General features: G+C 31.7%; 1 protein-coding gene across 1 annotated transcript; it reads right to left on the bottom strand.

Annotated features, from left to right (window-relative positions):
• Positions 1–2299: 2299 nt before the first annotated feature.
• On the bottom strand, positions 2300–17750 carry Lanb2 (Laminin B2). Its single transcript, XM_026640418.2, has 29 exons — positions 17570–17750; positions 15506–15624; positions 15231–15379; positions 14895–15012; positions 14544–14727; positions 13757–13962; positions 13528–13631; positions 11513–11698; positions 10738–10963; positions 10194–10408; positions 9866–10080; positions 9359–9722; positions 8715–8900; positions 7316–7513; positions 6635–6804; positions 6399–6523; positions 6160–6315; positions 5928–6048; positions 5591–5775; positions 5316–5433; positions 4999–5240; positions 4712–4916; positions 4401–4638; positions 4092–4294; positions 3935–4016; positions 3734–3822; positions 3099–3228; positions 2635–2728; positions 2300–2515 (listed from the first exon to the last, which is right to left on the bottom strand). Exons 1-29 carry the CDS (start codon positions 17699–17701, stop codon positions 2365–2367), a joined length of 4911 nt encoding a protein of 1636 aa, XP_026496203.1. The 5' UTR covers positions 17702–17750; the 3' UTR covers positions 2300–2364.
• Positions 17751–20929: the final 3179 nt, after the last annotated feature.

Genomic DNA, 20929 nt, shown 5'->3' on the forward strand with positions numbered 1-20929 from the left:
TACCAAAATTAAATACGGGTGAGATAACTTTTCCTTACATATTCAAAACTAGTTGTCGCCCGCGGCTTCGGTCGCGTTTTTGGGGTCGTTAGATGTTATTTATAAAAGAGAACTAAAAATGCAGACATACCAAGACTCATCAAATTCGGTTTGGCCACGAAAGAGCAACAGCTGTCTGCTCTGACTGTATAGACAGGTTTACTTTCACATGTACATATAATATTAGATAAAGTCGAAGCGTTATTCTGCCTCACTACAATACAAGTTGGCAAATAAAAAAGCCTCAGTTTCTTTCTACACATGTCACTTCCGAGCAGTTTAAAGATTAAAATTAATTGTAAATAATTGTGAAATGTTTTTTTTTATATTTAAATTTTTCAGTGTTCAACTAAGAGCAAGATTGTTTCATATTCTTATTTTATTCTAAAATAAAATATAGTACGTGTTTTCTTTTAAACTATAAGTCTGTTATGTGTAATTGATATGTATATGTCGTGTATTTACTTCTTGAACTTTGCCATATAAATATTATTATCTTTAACACGATACATATGTAAATAATAAACATAAAAATATCCTTAAAAAATGAGAAACATATGTACACTATTTTCGAAGATTCACACCCCTGTACCTCACGCACACATACATATCCATACCGTTTAGGACCAAGCTACACACTACTATTTTCACATTGGAAGTACAACGTTATTGCTCCAGCCTCGTGATACAAACATGATTTCCCGCGTGGTCGTGCCCTGCAATAATTTTACCATATACTTTTTAATGATTGCATTCGATTGTTAACACAAGACTATCGACTTGACGTTTATTTATTTATTTAAAAATTTATGAAACACCATCGGTATATTCGCAAAATATTACTAAGTAAAAGTAGGAAACAAATTCTTGTACAGTGCAATACACCACTACAGGCGTTTACATTATACATTTTAAAAAACAAAAAAAAACTAAACACTACACTCCTTTTCAATAATATATCTTTAAAATAAAGACAACAATATGAACAACAATATGAAAGAACCTAAATTACAACAAATTAAAAGGAAATGATATATGAAATAAAAACAAAATTAAACTTGACACTAATTAAGCAAAGAGGTTAACATTTTCTTAAAACTATTCCTATTATGGCTATATATATTAATGTCATGAGAAGCAATATCATTGTAGCTTCTCATACATCGGATCGTAGGCGAAAACTTTCCTACATTTGTACGAAAAGTAAAGCGAAGGTATATTTAATTCGGTGACGCGGAATCGTTCCTAGGACATTGATATTAATTTGAGACTGTAACTTTGGCGAGTCTATTGAACCATGTATTATTTTTAGCAGAAACATTAAATCGTTAATGGACCTACACTTCTTCAATGTGGCTTTGAATAATAATGAATAAATAATGTAACAAGTAATTTTATTATTTAATAATTTTATATTGTTTTAACATACGAAACTAATAAATATAAGGAATAAACTGAAAGAACGATTTTTTTTCTTATTTTTTTATTACGAATAAATAAGCTACAATTAATCCTATTTTTAGCTAAAAAATTGTATTCGATTGGAAGTACAAGTACAAAAATTAAAAATAATAATTACTAAGTTACACCACTTGTCATTCATCTTCTTTGGCGAAATACATGTAGGAATAATTTTGAATTTAACAAATTTGTACTAAAATATTTTTAGTACGTACATTTTATATATTTACAAATTTTACCAATAAATTTATGGCACACAAAAATAAATGTTTGTCTTAATATAATTTTTAATTGCTTTTAAAATGAAAACCGTTACAATAAATTTCAATTTAATTACAATAAATTCAATACTAAAATAAATGCAGGTAAATAAAAAGATCGTGGGAGATTCACGAAGAAAATTATGAAAATATATATATATCAAGACTTAAATATTATAGTAACCAATAAAAAATTTATACATTTAGAAAACCAGAATGAGTAACTTTAAGTTATATTTGACATATTTTATAACGATCGAGAGCTATGACTTAAAACACAGTGCTTAGAACAAAATTGAACTAATTCATGAGACGAGACAATAATCTATTTCATTTTTATATTTTGACACATAGTGCTGTGTATAAGGAAACATCAATATTACATATATGAAAAAGAGCAACTATCTCTATGGCGCATTTTATATAGACTACACAAACTTTAAATTTATTTTTTAAACTCATACAAATGTATTATTCTAGCGTTACCACAATCATCATCGTCATTACATATCATGTTTTAAATAGTTTTGTTTCAAATGTGTCGATACAATATTTTTTTCAATCAATATGTAAAGGAAAGATATGTCATGCTGTATTGAATTATCTATCTAAAACTGGCCGGTCTACTTGGTCCCTCGGTTGGTTCTAGAACGATCCTTTTAAAACAACCATCGGGTAGTTGGTTCAAAATATCCTTTATATTGTCGACTTCCTTGCCAAGATTGTCGTGTTCATCTTGGTATTGTTTCATCCATCTAATAAAAAACACATAATTATTACTACACATTTAATTAATTAACAACTTATAATTGTAATTAAATATTTACTGTTGTCAACTGTAAATATTTAAAAGACTATAGCTTCGCTTAAATACCTTTGATGGTTGTTTTTAGCTTCAGTTAATGATTTTATTTTTCCATCCAGGTCCACCTCACGAAGTGCGCTTTCAGCTTTGTCGAGACTTTTCTCTGTAGATATATTGCAAATAATTAAAAAAATACATCCTTAAAGGAAATTACCAAGCTAAGATTGAGTCTTTGCTAATTAATTCCCTTAGAAGGACAAATAGGAGAAAATCGGGTTTTTAAAAATAACATTAATGAAATGCTAAATTCTACATTACTAAAAAACACTTCTTTTATAAATAAATGTATCAGTGTTTTAGGTAAATTGGGAATAAAGCTTCATTAGTAGGTGGATGTTCCATGGCCTCGTTAGCCTTTATTAGTTTACAAAAACAAAATTCTCGCCGCAATTAACGAATAAAAAGATCTGAAGAGAGACCAGATCATGCAAAAACCTACCTTTTGAAAATAATCAAATAACACTGTTACTTACGAAGCCTATCAAGTGCAGCGTCGTCTAATGTCGGTAAATTTTGTAACTCGTCCATGATAACTTTTAAATCTTCCAAACCTTTAGATACTTGTTTTTCAGCCTCTCTAGCATCTGTGTTTGCTTGACCGACCTGAATTAATAGTATAATAATAAAAGAACCCAATGTAAATTTTAATAGGCTAAACGGGCAATCAAACCTTTTAAAACCAAAAAAAAATGATTTTCCAAATAGCTTTATAAATGACGGAGTTCTTAAGTAGAAAATATAAAAAATTTAATCTTTTAACTTATAATGTCATTTCACATTTGACACAATTAATATGATATAAAAGCCTTTCGTGAAATTTACTTGTGTAGATAAATAAGTAAATTAAATAATGTGATGTGAATAATTTAATCTATTAAAATTTTCAAACTAAGTAAATACGAGTACTTAAATCTCGCGACAAGTTTTTCTATCTATCATATAATGACTTTATAAGTTACCAGTAAAAATTTGTCTAAAGGTTTTTCTTAGCGCATTTAAATAAAAGCTTGTTTTTAAAAACGTTTTTACTTTTAATTAACTTTAATGTTGAGGTCCTCATTACTCTTCTAAAATAGTAACTGCAAAATAAAATAAAATTCATTTTTACCTTCATTTTAGCATCACGCGTTAGCTGTAAATTCTCTTCTGCTTGTTTTTCCAGGTCTTCGATTTGTTTTGCAGTTCCCTTTACTCGCGCTTAAATAATAATAACGTATTTAACTATAAAAACTCTTTTGAAACGAACTATTTTCAATGTTTGAATAATGGTTTTAATAATTACAAAAAAAATATATTAAAAATACTATACTTGAGAGTTTGTCGGCCTCATCTCGAAGATTAAGTGCTTCTGCCCTTGATCTAGAAGCTTCTTTTCGTATTTCATGTGCAGCCTAAAATTAAAAGAGTTTTTAAATAAATTATCTTGATAATTATGAGATGTATATGAATTTTCTTAGTAAATTTACCTCTGACGCTTTACCAGCGTATTCCTTTTGTGCCTGCTGGGCTAAATCTCTGGCTTCTTTAGCCTTATCACTAGCTGTAGTCAGCTCTTCGGTGATGCTGGTAATACTTTCTTCAGCCTCTGCAACTTTTTGTTGGACCCCGGGGACATCAAGAGCCGCCTGTTCAGCTAGTTGACGGGACTCATTTACTTGGTCGCTGAATTCTATAACATTGCAAAAATAATCACGTAAGAACGTTTTTTTCCCAATAACAAACAAAACTAACAGATTGCCACTATTATGTTCAAAGAAACCTTCTTCGAAAATTACCTTTTAGGGTTTTATAAATCTCATTAGCGTCTTTGAGAGTAGCTTTTGTGAGTTCCACATCATTTTGTGCCTGGGCTCTTAACTCGTCTAGATTAGCTAAAAGGTCGTATAACTCATCTTGCCTGTCGTGGCCTTGGTCTAAGAGATCTTTGCCTTTACGTATTTGTTCGTCCAAAGCGTCGAGGGTATCTTGAGTAACGACCATGAGTTGTTCCAATTCTGCTGATTTTTCATCAATCTGTAACGATAAAGATTTTCTAAGCACAATGCGAAAGCTAGAATTATCATAATTATCCATAAAATACACTTACTGTCCTATTCATTTCAATGGAGTCCTGACGTAATTTATTAAGCTTGATATCTGGCAGCAACGTTGTATTCGCTTCAGCATATAATCCCAACGCTTCATCATACACAGTCTTAGCTCTTTTAAGTGCTTGTTCAGCTAGTTCTGCCATACTACTCAACTTACCTGTAGCCGCATTAAGTTCATTAGCCAAGATTTGCACCTCATTGCTACAAAGTTAACAATTTAAGTAAAGTTTTATGAAAATAAAGTAAAGCAAAGGTACAAAATCTGGGCCATTTCTATACAAACCTTATATTGGCTTGTTTTGTTATGCCATCTTTAGCAATAGAATTCGCTGCTAAAGAAGTGTTTAATGCTTTTTCTGCAATATCTCTTATGTTTTTTGCATCGTTTTCCAGTTTTTCAGCCAGTAATCGCGATTCCTTAGCTAAAGCCGACATATCGACCGATTGTTTGCCGAACTGATCTGATCTATTACGAGCCTTTGCCAAAGCAGCCGCACCTTCCCCATCAAGATACTCTAAGGCACTCTATAATATTACAAATAAAATAAATAAATGTTCTTCAAAAATACTTTTGGGAAATAAATTGAATGCAAAACTTACATTGATTTCTTTTTGTGCAGCTTCAATGGTATCCTCGGCTTTAGAAACGTTACCTCTTATTCCTTTCACTGATTCATTACCCTCAAAGCTTTCATCTTCGATCTTAAATAACATGTTTCTGAAACAAGAGTAGGTATTACATTTTCGAGTATTTACGTTTTAAGGACGTAATTAGCCTATTATATTATTATATAGTGTATGTTTTTAAATAATGACAATATTATTTTAAATTATATATTTATAAAACATTTTTTAATTTGCGCTAATATTCTAACCTGACGTCAGCAAGTCTGTCGGCAAGTTCGACCAAGTTATTCGTGATACTTGTGCCTGGACCAGTACCAAGTTCAGCTTGAGCTTCTTGTACGAGTCTTTCGATTTCTGCCCTCACACGCTGAAGCTCGTTATCAAAGTCGGCATTTTCAACGACTGTTGGAGCTTTAGATATTTTCGCTAGTATCTGTTGGAGTTGATAAAAGTATTATTAATTACAAGGTATAGTTCTAGGTTTCTAGCTAAAACAAATGTATCGATATCATAAGTTTCTACCTTTCTGTAATTAATAAGAAATGCAATAATATGAAGTTTATAACGTCAGATAACTAAACTTACGTCATCCAGTTCCTTAAGCTGTTTTCTATGTTGATTTACAGCATCTTGAACTAGGTTATAGCAAGGCGGACAATCTTCACAGCCTTGACCATCAGCTCGTCGTCTCTTGTTTTCCATACATCTAATAAGATAATATACTTTAAGAAAATGATCAATAAAAGAGGTTTTAATTAATTTTTACTACCCATAGTACTCGCTCGAACTTCAGAATCAAAATAAATTAAAAACTTACTGATCGCATCTTCTGCCTTCGACATTTTCCTGGCAGGAGCACTGCCCAACCATGTCACATTGGTAGTTGGTAGATCCCCATTCGTCGCAGTCACAGTCGCGGCAACCTTCACCCGAAAAGCCATAGTGGTAAGCTCGGCAGCGATCACAATGAACACTGAAATAAATTACGAAACATTATAATTTGGGTTGCAAAAGTTCTTAAAGTGAAAAACATATAACGAGTGAATACAATTTTACCCGTCAATTCCAGGTTTACAGTAACATTGTCCAGTAACGGGATGACATGTTGTGTTGTACGCGCCTTCCATGTTACAATCGCAGGCCTTGCATCCTTCACCGGAGTTGATGTCGTAATAACCTTCCTGTTTGAATATTTAGTAGATATTTAGAAATAAGTGATAAAATTAAATAAATATTAGTTTGTAATAAGTATGTATTGTATTTAAAATATAATAGTTCTAAAGTTAATTTACCTCGCACTTATCACAGTTCTTGCCAACAACGTGCGGCCGACAGGAACAGAAACCGGTGAGGCCGTCGCATTGGGGAGGACCTTCTACACTTTCAAGTGTACCAGCTTCATGGCATTGACAAGGCTTGCAGTCACCCTTCTTTTTTTGATCAAGAGCATCACCGAAAAATCCTATTCAATGAAAATAAGTAAATATAAATAAATAATTTTAAGTATCACAATTATATTCGTAGTAGAGTGATTGTATAGTCGCTTTTATTGCTTCACTATAATGTTCTCCGCTCTTCAACAGCCTTTTGTTTAATAATCAGAGAAAAGGTCTGTATATAAATGAATTTATTTTAAAATATGTGTGTCCGGTTTTTATTTCAAAAGTTAAGCTGAATTCTGCTTTTATATTTCACCCACACTGTTATCCGCCACGCCATTATCCTTACATGATCAAAATTGTATATAAATATTTATTCATAAATTTTACTAAAATTTGTGTATGCAATGCGTTCATAGACGACAAAATATACAAATATTGAACAAAAGGAAGGAAATATTGAAAAAAAAGTGTTTTTAAATTAACAGCTAATACTAATTTTAATTTAGTATCATGTTATATGGAATAACCTATGAAGGTCTTATGTAAAGGTTAGCCTATTTTAAAGGCTCAAAACACCAAATAAATACTCACCACTCAAACATTTATCACAATGTTCGCCAGCAGTATTATATATACATTTGAGACAAACTCCAGTTGTTCTATTGCAGTTGCCGACTGCATTGGGGTCGACGTTACCGTTGCACTGGCACTCGTCACATTCTTGGCGCGGACCAAATTGGCCATTTGGATCACCGAAATGTCCATCAGCGCAAACCTCGCAACGTGGTCCTTAAAACAAAATAATTAATTGATGACATCATTTAAAATAAAAAACTGTCAGTAATCAATTTCGAATATATATTTTTTTAATTCATTTAGATAAAAATATATATAATAAGAAGTTCCCGCCCACGGTTTTGCCCGCGTGTGAGGGGAGAGTGTAGGTGTTTGGTATCACAGTCAAAAGTCAAAGTCCAAAATCTTTATTCAATATAGAAGCGTTACTCTTCCATATAAATGGTCGAAATTCTACCATCGGTTCAGAAATAAATCTGAAATAGACATATTAGAGTAGAACCGGCGAGAGAAACATGAAAAGTTTTTTATTTATTTAAAAAGTATTTTACAATTATTGTTTTCATACAATAACAAAAAATATATTTTCGTTATTCGAAACAAACTGACAACTGAAACAGGGGATCACAAGGTGTGCAACTAAGAAGTCATTAGTTTTGTAATATCCTTTAGTACGCTCTTTTACAATTCTTTTAAATATTTGCAACTGAATATTTTTGAACATTTCTGGAATTCTGTTGTAAAAACGAATACATTGTACCACAAAACAGTAGTAATTCTTAATTGAAGTAACAAGTTTATGCGTGTTCCTATTATTGATAGTATCTACGTCACAATTTATGGAAATAGTGTTTGCGTACATATATAACATTATCAAAAATAAATTGAGAAGCGACAGTCATTATTTTAATTTCTATAAATTTACATTTTAAGGAATCTTTTGGGCCATGGTTATAGATTGCACGAATAGCCCGACTTTACACCGTTGTAATAATCTAAATACATACAATAGTCTATTTTCTTTTACAGTTAAGGCTACAGAGCTGAGTCTAATCGCCAATTCATTCATATGGGCGACGCATTGGAGCTTAGAGTATATTATGATACCAAAGAACTCTGTTGTTTCTAGAACATATAATGCTTCCTCATTCAAAATTAATGTAGCATCATAGCTTACGTTAGGAGTAGTGAATTCAATACATTTTGTGTTCCTTCTACTATTTATTAATCGTAAGTTATTAACACAATTGTATGCATAAAAGGAATCTATGTGCTATTCAAGACTATAATCTATCTCTGTGTCAAATTTCATTCGGATACGTTCACCGCAATTTATACGTACACAAATATAATCTTTTTTATAAAAAAATATTGGATAATTTATGGGTATACAATAATTATAAAACAATCTCACCCGCGTAACCGACCGGACAGTCAGTACAAACGATGCTTTGATCCATCAACTGAATGCACCCACTGTCTTTGGGACAAGGGCAGGGTTTACAGTCATCTGGGGTGCCAGCTATGGCGTTACCATAGAAACCCTTCGCGCAAAGTTCACAATTGCTTCCTGTTGTATTGTGCTTACAAATACAAAAACCTGTAATTAAATAAAATTATACATTAATAATTACATTTTTTCCAATATCTCTTTGAATTAATTATTTATTTGTTAGTCAAAGTTTTAATAGAAATTTAATTAAAGTTTTTTTTTATAGCATTTTATGGTAATATTAATCATAGCTATTGAGCTTAAAATTATTCAAGCAAGGGGGAAGGAGTAACGACATTGAGTTCGAATATGATAAAAATCTGGTATAATCTCTAGTATACATTATGGTTTATGAAAAATTATTTTCAATATCGATTAAGTTATCTGTAGAAGGAACTTACGTATTAAAATCAATTTTATATAAGCAGAAGTGGAATAGCGTAACATTATAAATAATTATAGCAGATCTAATAACAAATCGCTAATAAGAAATATATAAAGATTTCATTATCTTTACTTGTTCTCCGGTTGGAACAGGCTTATAAATTATTAGTTCTTTTTCTCACCTGTTGCTGTGTCACAAATATGAGCATGACCATTACAGTCACAAGGAATACACGTCGAGTAAGGACCACCATTGGCAGGTTCGTGTTTATAACCAGGAGCACATTCCTCGCAATAATCACCAACGTATGCTTTTGGGCACACACATTTCTCCACCCAATTTGCAGGCGCTGAACCCTTTTCTCTACCAATCTTTGCGGTATCTAGCTTGAAATTCATTAAATATCCCTGACCACCTTTATTGTACGTTCCCCTGATTTTAATAGCTGTCAAATTTTGGAGAATAGACATAAACTCAAAGTTGGAGAGAGTCGGCGTCCAGCCATATCTTGGATCTTCATGTAATCTAAATTTATATTCTTGTGCCTGTAACAAGGTGCATCATTAATGTATTAACGTTATTATTTTTTTATTATATACAGGACCATAAATTCGCCGCATTATTATATTCGCAAAAATGCCAAAACATAACCCAAATAACGCATAGCATTTGTTAAATATTTACAAACCTGATCAGAAGGCTCCGGATTATTTTGACCATAAATATTCATGGATATTGAAGTTCGGGCACCTTCTAAGATAATATCTTGAGACGATGGGTAACCTCTATTTTCTCCAAGACGTAAAGTAAATTTCAGGTCATGATTATACGATGGTCTTTGATCGCCAAGGAATTGATTCGATGCCACAAAGTAAACTACTTCAGATACTTTTGAAGATACGGCTAGAAAATAAATTACACAATCAGTTTATAAGTAAAATGAAATATCTTACAAATGTTTTCTTTCTCTTCGTTTTCGTTCTCTTCAAATCACTTTATCGCATCTAAAGACCAACCTATGTTCTGTGTGTTGGCATTGAACATCAATTGTGTGGATTTATGTTCACTATCTTCGGCGTACCACTTCTCTGCATCTCTTATAAAATGTGCGCTTAGCTCATGTGCCTGGTATTTTGGAGCGGAACTACACTGCGAGGAGTGTCCGAAGCAGAAACATGGTGTACATCCGAATTCATTTACAAAATCGAGGTTGAAGAAGCCAGGTTTACATCTAAAAAAATCAAAAGATCGTTGAAGATTCAAATATGTTGATTTTTATAATTATATTGACAATAATTTTTTTTTTTTTCAATGTAGTCTCATATGATAACTACGTTTAAACAGACCAATTCTAAAAAAAAGTAAAAATGTAAACGCAGCTTACAGAACATAAGTTATAAAAATTTAAATGATAGAATAGTATAATTAAAATGTAAGTGCTATGAATTCGCTGCGTCGTAACCTGAAGTTATATTATATTAAAGAACTAAGATAAGTGCGTTAATCTCAAAAATTTTCTTTTAATATAGTAATATGTATAATATATGTTACCATACTCACTCTCTACATTGTCTACCTTCTACATTTTGTTTGCAAAGACAAACTCCAGTTTCAGAGTCACACTGAGGAGTATTAGCGTAGGAACCAGACTCATTACAACCACATGGCTTGCATCCCTGATTCGTGAATTCGTAGTGGTTCGGCGCACATACGTCACACTTATCACCTGTGACGCCAGGTTTACATTGACATTTGCCTTCAGCATTACATTGAAGACTTCGTGAACCTGAAATAGGAGTGTTTTTATTTTTAATAATGCATATCAATAGATTTTATTCGGATAATTTCGAAACGAATGAAATCAAACAGCAAGACTGGAATTCCTATATAAATAAATGTCTTTTGACAAATAAATACTGACAAATGCGCCACCTTATATTAGTGATCACCACCGCCCTTAGACAGTGACACTGTAGGACAATCTTGAACGAAGATGTTATATCCCTTATATTTGTAGTTACAATTCCAAACTCAAACTGGAGCACAAAAGTTCACTAAGTAAACCGGAGGAACCTTGAATTTTTTAGGTATAGAATGTCAATATAATGCTCAAAATTTTCACAGCGTAAGCCTTAGCGTGGAGGTCTCCACGCTAACCACTAAAGACGCAAATGTGTGCTTTATATAGAGAAATTTTATTTAAGTACTTATTGAGCAGTTCCATCTAAATAAGTCCATATATAAATTACTCTTATTAGTTTAATTATATTTTAATACAAAATATATCCTCAAATACGGTAGTCTAAAAAAAAATAGGATAAGAGTTTCTTCTTACCGGTGGGGTTACAGTTACAGGGCATGCAAATGTCTTCTGTCCCTTGGAAGAAATTTTCCTTGCACCGTTCACAATTCGCCCCATCCCTGTTTTCAGCACATTCGATACAATGACCGCCGTGGCCCGTCCGTTCGTAAAGATCTTTGTCGAAGTAGCACTTATTCGAGAACCCATTGCAGTTGCACGCTGTGGAAGTAAGCATATACTGAACAATTTTAATATAAATTCTTAAATGTATGTTTGCACATATAAAATAGAAACTGAAAATTCAACATCCAAAAGAAAAAAACCAACACTTAAAAAGACATACATGCGTTAATCTAATTTTATTTAAGTAGCCTATACCCGCGGCTTCGCTGGTTTGCACGTCTTTTTGTGAGATGTTTTAGCTGTGATTTAATTGATCTGGATTTGCTTGTAAAATATTTAAAATTAAACTGTCTACCATTTATTTCATGCAAAAACTGTAATTGAAGTTTTATATTTATTTTACCATACTTGAAATTTAGGATGAAAGTTTGTATTTAAGTTGTTGAATATAATGTTTTGGAATATTTTCAGTTGATGTATTATTGTTTAATGCAATTGATTAACGACTGTATTTTAATCACGCAGTCAAGATCTTTAGTATTGAAGATATATATATATATATTTGAACTATGTATGTGCATAGTTTACTGCAATTTTGTAGATTTTGAATGTAAAACAATTCAACTTATATAAGATATTTTTTCATTCAACATTTGATTAACTATTTAGCCGTAAAAAGATCTATTAGAAATCAGCTAGAAATCAGAACTTATATTTCCATGGAATATTTGGTGATATTTTTTGTTTTTTGGTCAAGAGGCTTAAGCCCAGCAGTAGGACATTTATAGGTTCCTTTACTTTTTATAGATCCTAATTGTCTCGTTGGTGTAGTGGCTATATATAAGGTCCTGAATTCGCACCCCAGATTGGACTGATAAAAAATTATTGAGTATTTCCATTGAAAAATTCTCAGTAACAACTCGGAAGTGTGTACAGTCGGAAAGAATGTTACGTAACGCGCGTTGGTCCTGCGCCTGATCTCTTTCTGGTCATGTTTGATTTGCCGTTCCACCGGATTATAAGGGCGAGGGAATAGAGAGTGCACCTGCGTTTACGCACACACTTGTGCATTTTAATATGTCCTCCGTAGTCGGCTTGTGTTTTGTGCCTGTTTGTGAGCTTGCTTTGCTACCTTTGTAATTAGCCGCCGTGGCCGATATCGATCAGAACGACATCATCCTCATTTGTAGATGTATAAACATCGTTTTATTTTATAATTAGACTTTTAGCGGCTATGTTAATTAATCTGTTGCAATCGCAATTGCTAAAGGAAATTAATAAATAGATAAGTTGTATTTAATAAATATATATTACATATCAGTAGTATATATTATTATACGCCAAGCAATTAGTATTTTAAATCGTCCTTCATTCGACATGAAAATAATGATACAACATGCTATTAATAAAACAGCTCGAGTTAAAAAAATACGTTATTTCATGAAAAACGAGACTTCGTAATAAAAATATTTTAAATGAATAATAATTAATTATAACAGGGGTATACTATAAGACCTAACTCGAAACGATTATATATGACATACACGGATCAAAATGGCGTATCAGCGTAAGTCGCTTGTCAACATATGACGAGTGAGTTACGAAGTAAACTCATACAAAATGAGTGTGCAAAATGAAGAAAATAAATGAATATAATTTAATTTACATACGCTAAAGCAATTGTTAACATAAATACGCATAGCAAGTAATAATTCGCTAAGCTAAACAAGAATGAAAATACGTATAACTTCAGTACTGTGAAACCTACATATATAAACAATAGCAAATATGTGTATATATGGTCGTAATATTCTTGTTATACTTCTTTATAGTATTTAAAGAAGTATCACATCTGCCACGTGTTGTAAGTTGACTCATTTTATTTACTTTATGTATATATATAAGTATCGAGTAATGTATGTTACCTTTGCATTCGTGAACGTTTGTAGGAGACGCCCGGCCCCAAGGCGCATCATTGTAAAAGTCCAAACACTTCTCACATTCACGACCAGCAGTGTTGTGTTCACATCTATAAGAATACACATAATTTCATAGTATAATTCTCTGAAAAACGAACCTCAATTAAAGAAAAAAAGAAGTTTATAAAATTGAGAAATTTATTGATTTGAATAAGCAATAATAACGATTAAATACCTGCAATATCTAGCCCTAGTTCCGTCAGGCAGCTCTTGCATGTCACACACAGACGCATGTCCATTACATTTACAACGTGCGCCGACAGCCACGTCGGCTATGGCGTACCAATAAGATTGCAACACTTGTACGTCTCCAAAGATCTCGTCACCGAAAGTATTTAATCGATCCAGTGATATTCGCAAGTCAGTAGCCGTCACCCATTCCTGAAACGATGCAATAGAAATCAATAGTAGTAAAAATAAATCATAATTAACCTTACAGAGATTTTTCACGGTGACAACAAAAGCTAACTGGCAACACCTTAATATTTCTTTTGTATGGCCAATATTTAGTTGCTTAGTTTAATAAAGGTTTAGTGACTGTTTTAATGTCAACAGTATATCAAGATTCGATTAGATTCGTGTTTTTTTTTCAAAAATTTACAAAAATAGTTTAGAGCTATGCCCTAGTATTAAGATATAGCACAATATTAGAAGCATAACGCTATATTTTTAAAAATAAAATATAATTATCATTGAGAAAAAAAAATGTTTACTGAGGTTCTTTCCCACCGAACTGATTATTTTGCCAATTAAAAAACAAATTTAACGCTTCTAAATATTGAATAACGATTTTGACTAAATTTATATGGCAGACGCATATACATATATATCTTAGTTGTATTAATGTAAACCCGCTAAATATAATCTTCTTATCCTTAAATTAGTTAAGCAAGATAAGTTTCTATAAATAATCATTTCACCGCATAAGCGATAGAATAGATAATCTTTATAAGTTACTATACTTGTAGTTCAGGACTGTTGTCAAACGTGTAGGCAGATGGTCTTCCCTCCAGTGTAGAGAAAAGAACATTTCCACCGGACAACGGCGAGATGTCGGAGTATTCGCTTGTACACAGTGCTCTCGTCTCAGCTCCCAATTCAGCTGCTCGCTGTTCCAGAACTCCATATGTATCTCGACACGAGGCACTGATTTATTAAAAAAAGAATTCATGTAACATCTGGTAATCATTTGTTTCATATATACACGTATACATAAGATCACCGTCATAAGCCCATGCATTCGTTTTAGATCATAAGATGTTATGAAACGAACGTTCTCGATAATTCGTATTAAAAATAAAAGTGTACTATACCTGAAGTACTGGTAGGGCTCCCAGTCCGACTCTTCGCCAGATTTCTTGTAGATTGCAAAACTTTGCGGTCTCGGAGAGTAGAAGACGATTCGGACGTAAGTTATGTCATACGCTTTTCCTGTATAAATAACATCATATTTTTTCATATAAAATCAACTCAACGATACAAAATTAATAATAAGTATATTATGGAGCTATGAATAATTAAGTTTAACGAAAATGACACAGAAGCCTGGCGAGAAAGAAATTTATATATGTATGTATCGAGTATAATTACATAAATATATTTAAAATAATTCGAATAAAAATTTAAATTCAATATAAATATTATATTACCTAAATGCAGTGTCAAATTCACTTGGTTAGGATACTGTATGCCTTCTTTCATGGTTTCTGATTGCCACCACGTCTGATTGTCCTGCTCGTAGTGTAAGTCCGTTAGGTAGTAGCTGGAGAATTGTCCCGGTTGGCAATAGTCACACGACCTATGTAAGCAAGAATCTTATAAAAAATCACATATCATTACGTGCCCTAACGTTTCAATAACAATTAATATAAACTTATAAAAAGAAACGTCTATGTTATTTTATGAATGTTTAATCCAAGTTTACCTAGTCGAAGTACCGGCCGACGTCTGAATGCAATACATCTTCACGCCGTTGTCACCACATGTATTAGTTGCCTCCATTTGTACCATAAAAGCAGCATTTTCGAATTCCGGTATACATCTCTACAAAAATGTCATAGACGAGTTTAGTAAAATAAACCAATATTTGTTTCGTTTACTATAGGATACATATATGACCCGGATATAGTTATTCCTAGAAAGGCTTAGCTCAGCGATAGAGCGAGAAATATATGGTTTGACAATACGGAAACGGGTTTACGAGTTTCGTTCCAGATGATAGTTTTGCCGCCAAAATAGTTGCGCTATAAATAGAATCTGTGCGGTGCAGGACGTTCACATCGCTCTGATCGTGCAACATTGCTTTCACCATATATTATGACGATACTGATTAATGTTCAAAATAGAATACCAATTTAATATACTATTTACTCATTTTAGCTGTAGCTATTTCTACTAAATTCATCTAAACTTCTTCGTCTTTTACTCTATAGTTTATTTATTAACAAACTAAGGTTGCGACTTACGTGTTACACGTAGTAGTACATTTTTATGTAGTTACATTCCATTACAATTTTTTTTATAATAATACTATATTAGTTTAATAGGTAACGATTGAAATGTATCTAATGGGTCAGTTATTTGCTTTGAACTTATAAGATTAGATCGTTAGGTATGTGCAAACTCTACGTACAACCAAAGAACCGGTCTCGCAAGTACCAATTAATAAAAAGTGTAAATATATTTACTTTATAACATAAAGACGTTATTATAAAAACTTAAAAAGTTCTCAGCTAATGAATATATCATGCTTCGTTTTTTCTTATAATTTTTGACATAATTTATATGAAAACATAAAAGAAAATATCATTTATCTATTAAAACGAAACAAGGATTCAAGTCGATATAAAAAAAAACTTCATTTGATATCATTTGTACGATTTTTTATAAAAAACAATAACTTCATTTCGTTTCGTTCATTTATTTCTCGGTTTATTCTGTAATCCATAGCACATGCTCGTCGTTATAAAATAGCTTGCATTTTTGACCAAAAATATGAAAGTAATAAAACAATTTAATGCTTGTGTATTATAAGAGCATTATCACGAAGCTTCGAACACGTGATGTCAATATATTCAAAGTTTTATGCGAGATAAACTTATCTTAATAAGGATAATTGTATCTCGATACCGTTTACTCTACAATATACTTTCTTCTGCAGTTAATATTTTAATATTCGTTTAATTACTTTACTTTAAATACAAATAATAACTTTTACTTTATAAATGATGGTTAAAATTGTAGCTTAGTAGTAAATTTATTAAAATTATCAAATTACACAATTAGTATGAAAAAAATAATATTTTAATTTAAATAAAAGTTGTAAATTAAAGCTATATAACATTGCTTGGTATGTACAACGGATGTGGCGATAAGCCCGTTCCGTTGGCCCCTGATAACAAAACATTAGGCTCTGAGAGTAAACGAACTCGTTATAGTATCAATGGTCTTACAACATTTACTGTTTTACATCGATAACCTTACGATAATCTGCCAAAACCGACTCGTTACCGACGACAGGGCTTTTATCGTAAAATTAAAAAAACATCTAATATTAGACGTATTTGCCCGACTTAGATAATGGTTAAACTATGACCATCAAATTAAAACTAACATAGAAAAAAATTACTGTCAAATTAAAATTCAATTATATTTTATTTAAATAATGTTATAAAATTATAATAGATAGTGTGAGCTACTTTATGTAGAGTTGTAAGGTTCTGTGCCTACTGTAAAACAAGCAGGCCAATAAACTTATTACTATTTAATTAATATAAAAGAATAGATATCAGTCTATAAATTCACCAAATATAATTTAAATATATGTATAAATACTCATACATTATGTGAAATAACATCAAGAGGCTTTGATTCTCAGTCGAGTGACGAGTCCGAATCACACTGAGCATAGATTAAAACAACCATGTACATGTCAAAATTGACACAAACAAAAAGTTTAAAAAGCTCCACTTAAACATTGTAAACTTACTTGTGGCTGTCCATCGTTGTTGTAGCACGAAGCAAGTTTTTGTGAACCAATCCTGGGTGTATGGTAGTAATCATTTGCCGATGTGATAGCTATAAACGTTAGAAAGTATGTATAGATGGAGAGCCGCGCCATTTTGTGGGAGCGCGTTAAGCCCGTGTCGACGCGCCTGCTGGTCGGCCGAGCACTGACGCTCCGCTCGTTTCACAACACTAGGCCAAAGATGAGTTAAATAGGCATTAAATGCTGTACCACTTTGTCTCGCTGAGGACAAAAAAGGCTTTTTTGAATAATTAAAAATAAATTCTTGGCAGAAATAATTGTTGACAGAAACTATCTTTTAATAATTCTAAGCTATATTTATTGTATGAATTCTCACCTATTGATATTAATAAGAACTTAGATAATAAATAATTGATGAAGTATGTAACATTTATTAAATTACTGCATCTTGTTTTTGGCAAATAAACTGTAATTCCGTTTTAAACTTATTTTATCCCATTATCTGACTGCACACCAATAAATTGCTTGAAATTATGAATACTCAAAAGATAAAGATACTGTGTCATAATCCATACGAGGTAATAACAATCGCTTTAATCCATTACGTACCTGAAATAAGACCTACCCGCGTTTTGTTCTAAATTATTTCGCTTGTTAATGTTAAAGTATAAATACAATAGAAGTATAGAAACTTGTGTACGTGAAACTCAATCTTTGCACACAAGCGGAACGCATTTCTAAGCACGGCGCGGTGGCCTCACAGCGACCGTTTTTTGTGAACGAACCTGAAAAGGTCTGAGCTTTTGTTTTCTGCTAGAATGCCACCATGTGCTATCTAAGCGAAATATACAAAAAATAATTGGTAATTGGTTCTATTGTATTAGTAAATCATTTTTACAAATCTAGATATTATGTTTATAACGATGTTATCAAACAAATTCTTAGGAAAAGGTTTTTTTTTTTTCAAACAGTGCAAACGAGTTAAGTTCATATTTGTGAATATATATTTTCAGCTTGTATTATGTAGAAAGCGTTTATAAAGTGATGACATAAATTTAATATTTAAATTATTATTTTATAATATAAATAAAATGTATAATGTATCGAAAATTATATTAAATATATTCGATACGAAGTCCATGCATGCTGACGCAGACGAGTGCATTAGGTCATTGAGTAGTTCCCTCCCTTTCTCTCTTTACTTTGTCTCATTCACTTAAAATCTTGATGACCGCTTCCTTTGATGTTTTTACCTGACCCTCCAGAACAATTTAAAGCAACCTTTCGTAAGCCCATTCAGTAACCTTATCAATTAATATATACTCTACATATATGCTTGAACATGAAGCGTAAATGTGTTTTAAATAAAAAAGATAAGAAATAGTATTATTAAAATAGAACAACGATTAGAATAAAAAATGATAAGCAAAGCTGTCACGAATATTTTTGCAGTTTATCTTTTATATATATCACGCAAAATACTCATCTCATCTCCGAATTAAATTATTTCTTTTAAACAAAACATTCCTAGCAATATTCATCTTTTTCCTAGCAACATTTATTTTTAAATATTTACTTATATACTTATATTTCGTAAAAAAAGTAATTAATCCAATACATTTCTTAGAGATAAATGTTTATCGTGAGTACTAACGAAAGATATAATTTGTAAATCCCTAAAAACAAAAGACTTTAATATTTATATTATACAAAATACAAATTTATAAACACTTCTATTATATCAATTTCTAAACTTGAATTCTTAATTTTATAACTAAAGCCCACAAATCGTTGATAATGACTATTTATTTCAAAACCTAATAAGTTTAGACTACATGTGGCAAACATCTGTACATTTTAGTTCGTTCAGTATTTGGAGATTTATTTTGTTCCAAATTATTAACTAACATATTCTAAACTAAACAAACGATTTCATGAAATAATGGCATTTTAAATACAAAACATTTTAAAATAAGAATGTTAAAGAATATAAAACTAACAATTGTATATTATATTCTAATAATACTTAATAAAGTAGTCTTTATTTTTTTCATATAGTATATTATGATATAGTGATTAAGTTAGACCCAATTTTGGTCCATGCGGAAGCTGGTTTTGTAATAAAAATGTTTTAGAGAACATCCAAAACGAAGATAACAGGGTTCAAAGAACTCCACATAACCCGGAGAATTAGTTTCGTTTTAATCGCGTCCTAATTTCGAGAACAACTTACAACTAGTAATAAAGTTTTTTTAACGTATAATATTTTAATCAAAATGAAAACATCCTTATTTAGTAATTTAAAAGTAAGTAAAAGGTTCTCTTACAAGTTTTTTTAAATCGTCATTTGCCAAAATTGTATTCTACTATCCTACACTAAAATTATAAATGCGAAAGTTTTCGAGGATGTGTGGTTTTTATTTTATTTTATAGATAGATTGTAGAGCACATGAGCCCCGGGTAAGCGGTCACCCCGCCCATAGACAATGGCGCTGTAAGAAATATGATTACTTACATAGCTAATGTGCCACCAACCTTGCAAACTAAGATGTTGTCCCTTGTGGCTGTAGTTGCGCTGGTTCAACCACCCTTCAAACCGGAACCCAACAATACTGAGTACTGCTGTTTGGCGGTAGAATATGTGATGAGTGGGTGGTATCTACCCAGGCGGACTTGCTCAAAGCCCTACCACCAGGGATGTTTGTTACTCTTTCAAACAAAAACTACAGCATGGATTTTAATGAGAATTTGCAATTAATATATAAGCTATATTAGCTTATATATAAAAATAACACGTAGGCTTCAATATCCAGACATTCCGTAGATTTCGTTATTTAAATAAACCATATTAGCATACTGCCATTATAGGCGTTATCTTTTTATCTTTATTGAGTGCACACTACTGAAATTAACCTTTTAACGCTAAAAATGATAAACTGATTAAGATGAAATTTGGTATCGAGATATTTTAACTCCCAGGGAAAGACATAAGATAGTTTTTATCACAGAAATCATCCTTAGAACGCTAATAATGCGGTGGAATTTTGTATAAAAGTGTGATTAATGATATATCTTCTGTGGGTGTAATTTACACGCAGTCAAAGTCGTTAACAAAATCAAGTTAAATATAATGTTTAAAATTAAGAGATTCTACCGAAGAACGACTGGCGTTAAAATGACAACTTAAAATTAAACTAAATTACGTCTACCAAATAAAAACTTTCTAGAATAGTCATATTTTACGAGAATCCGGGATATTAATTGGGGATCTCGCTCAACTCTAATTGTTTAGTAAAACATGACAGATGCCATCTTTGCGCCTTACCCTTAGTATAGTAATCCGATGATACTTAGGGTGTA

This window comes from Vanessa tameamea, chromosome Z (assembly GCF_037043105.1).
Source record: "Vanessa tameamea isolate UH-Manoa-2023 chromosome Z, ilVanTame1 primary haplotype, whole genome shotgun sequence".
In the NCBI taxonomy this organism is placed as follows: domain Eukaryota; kingdom Metazoa; phylum Arthropoda; class Insecta; order Lepidoptera; family Nymphalidae; genus Vanessa; species Vanessa tameamea.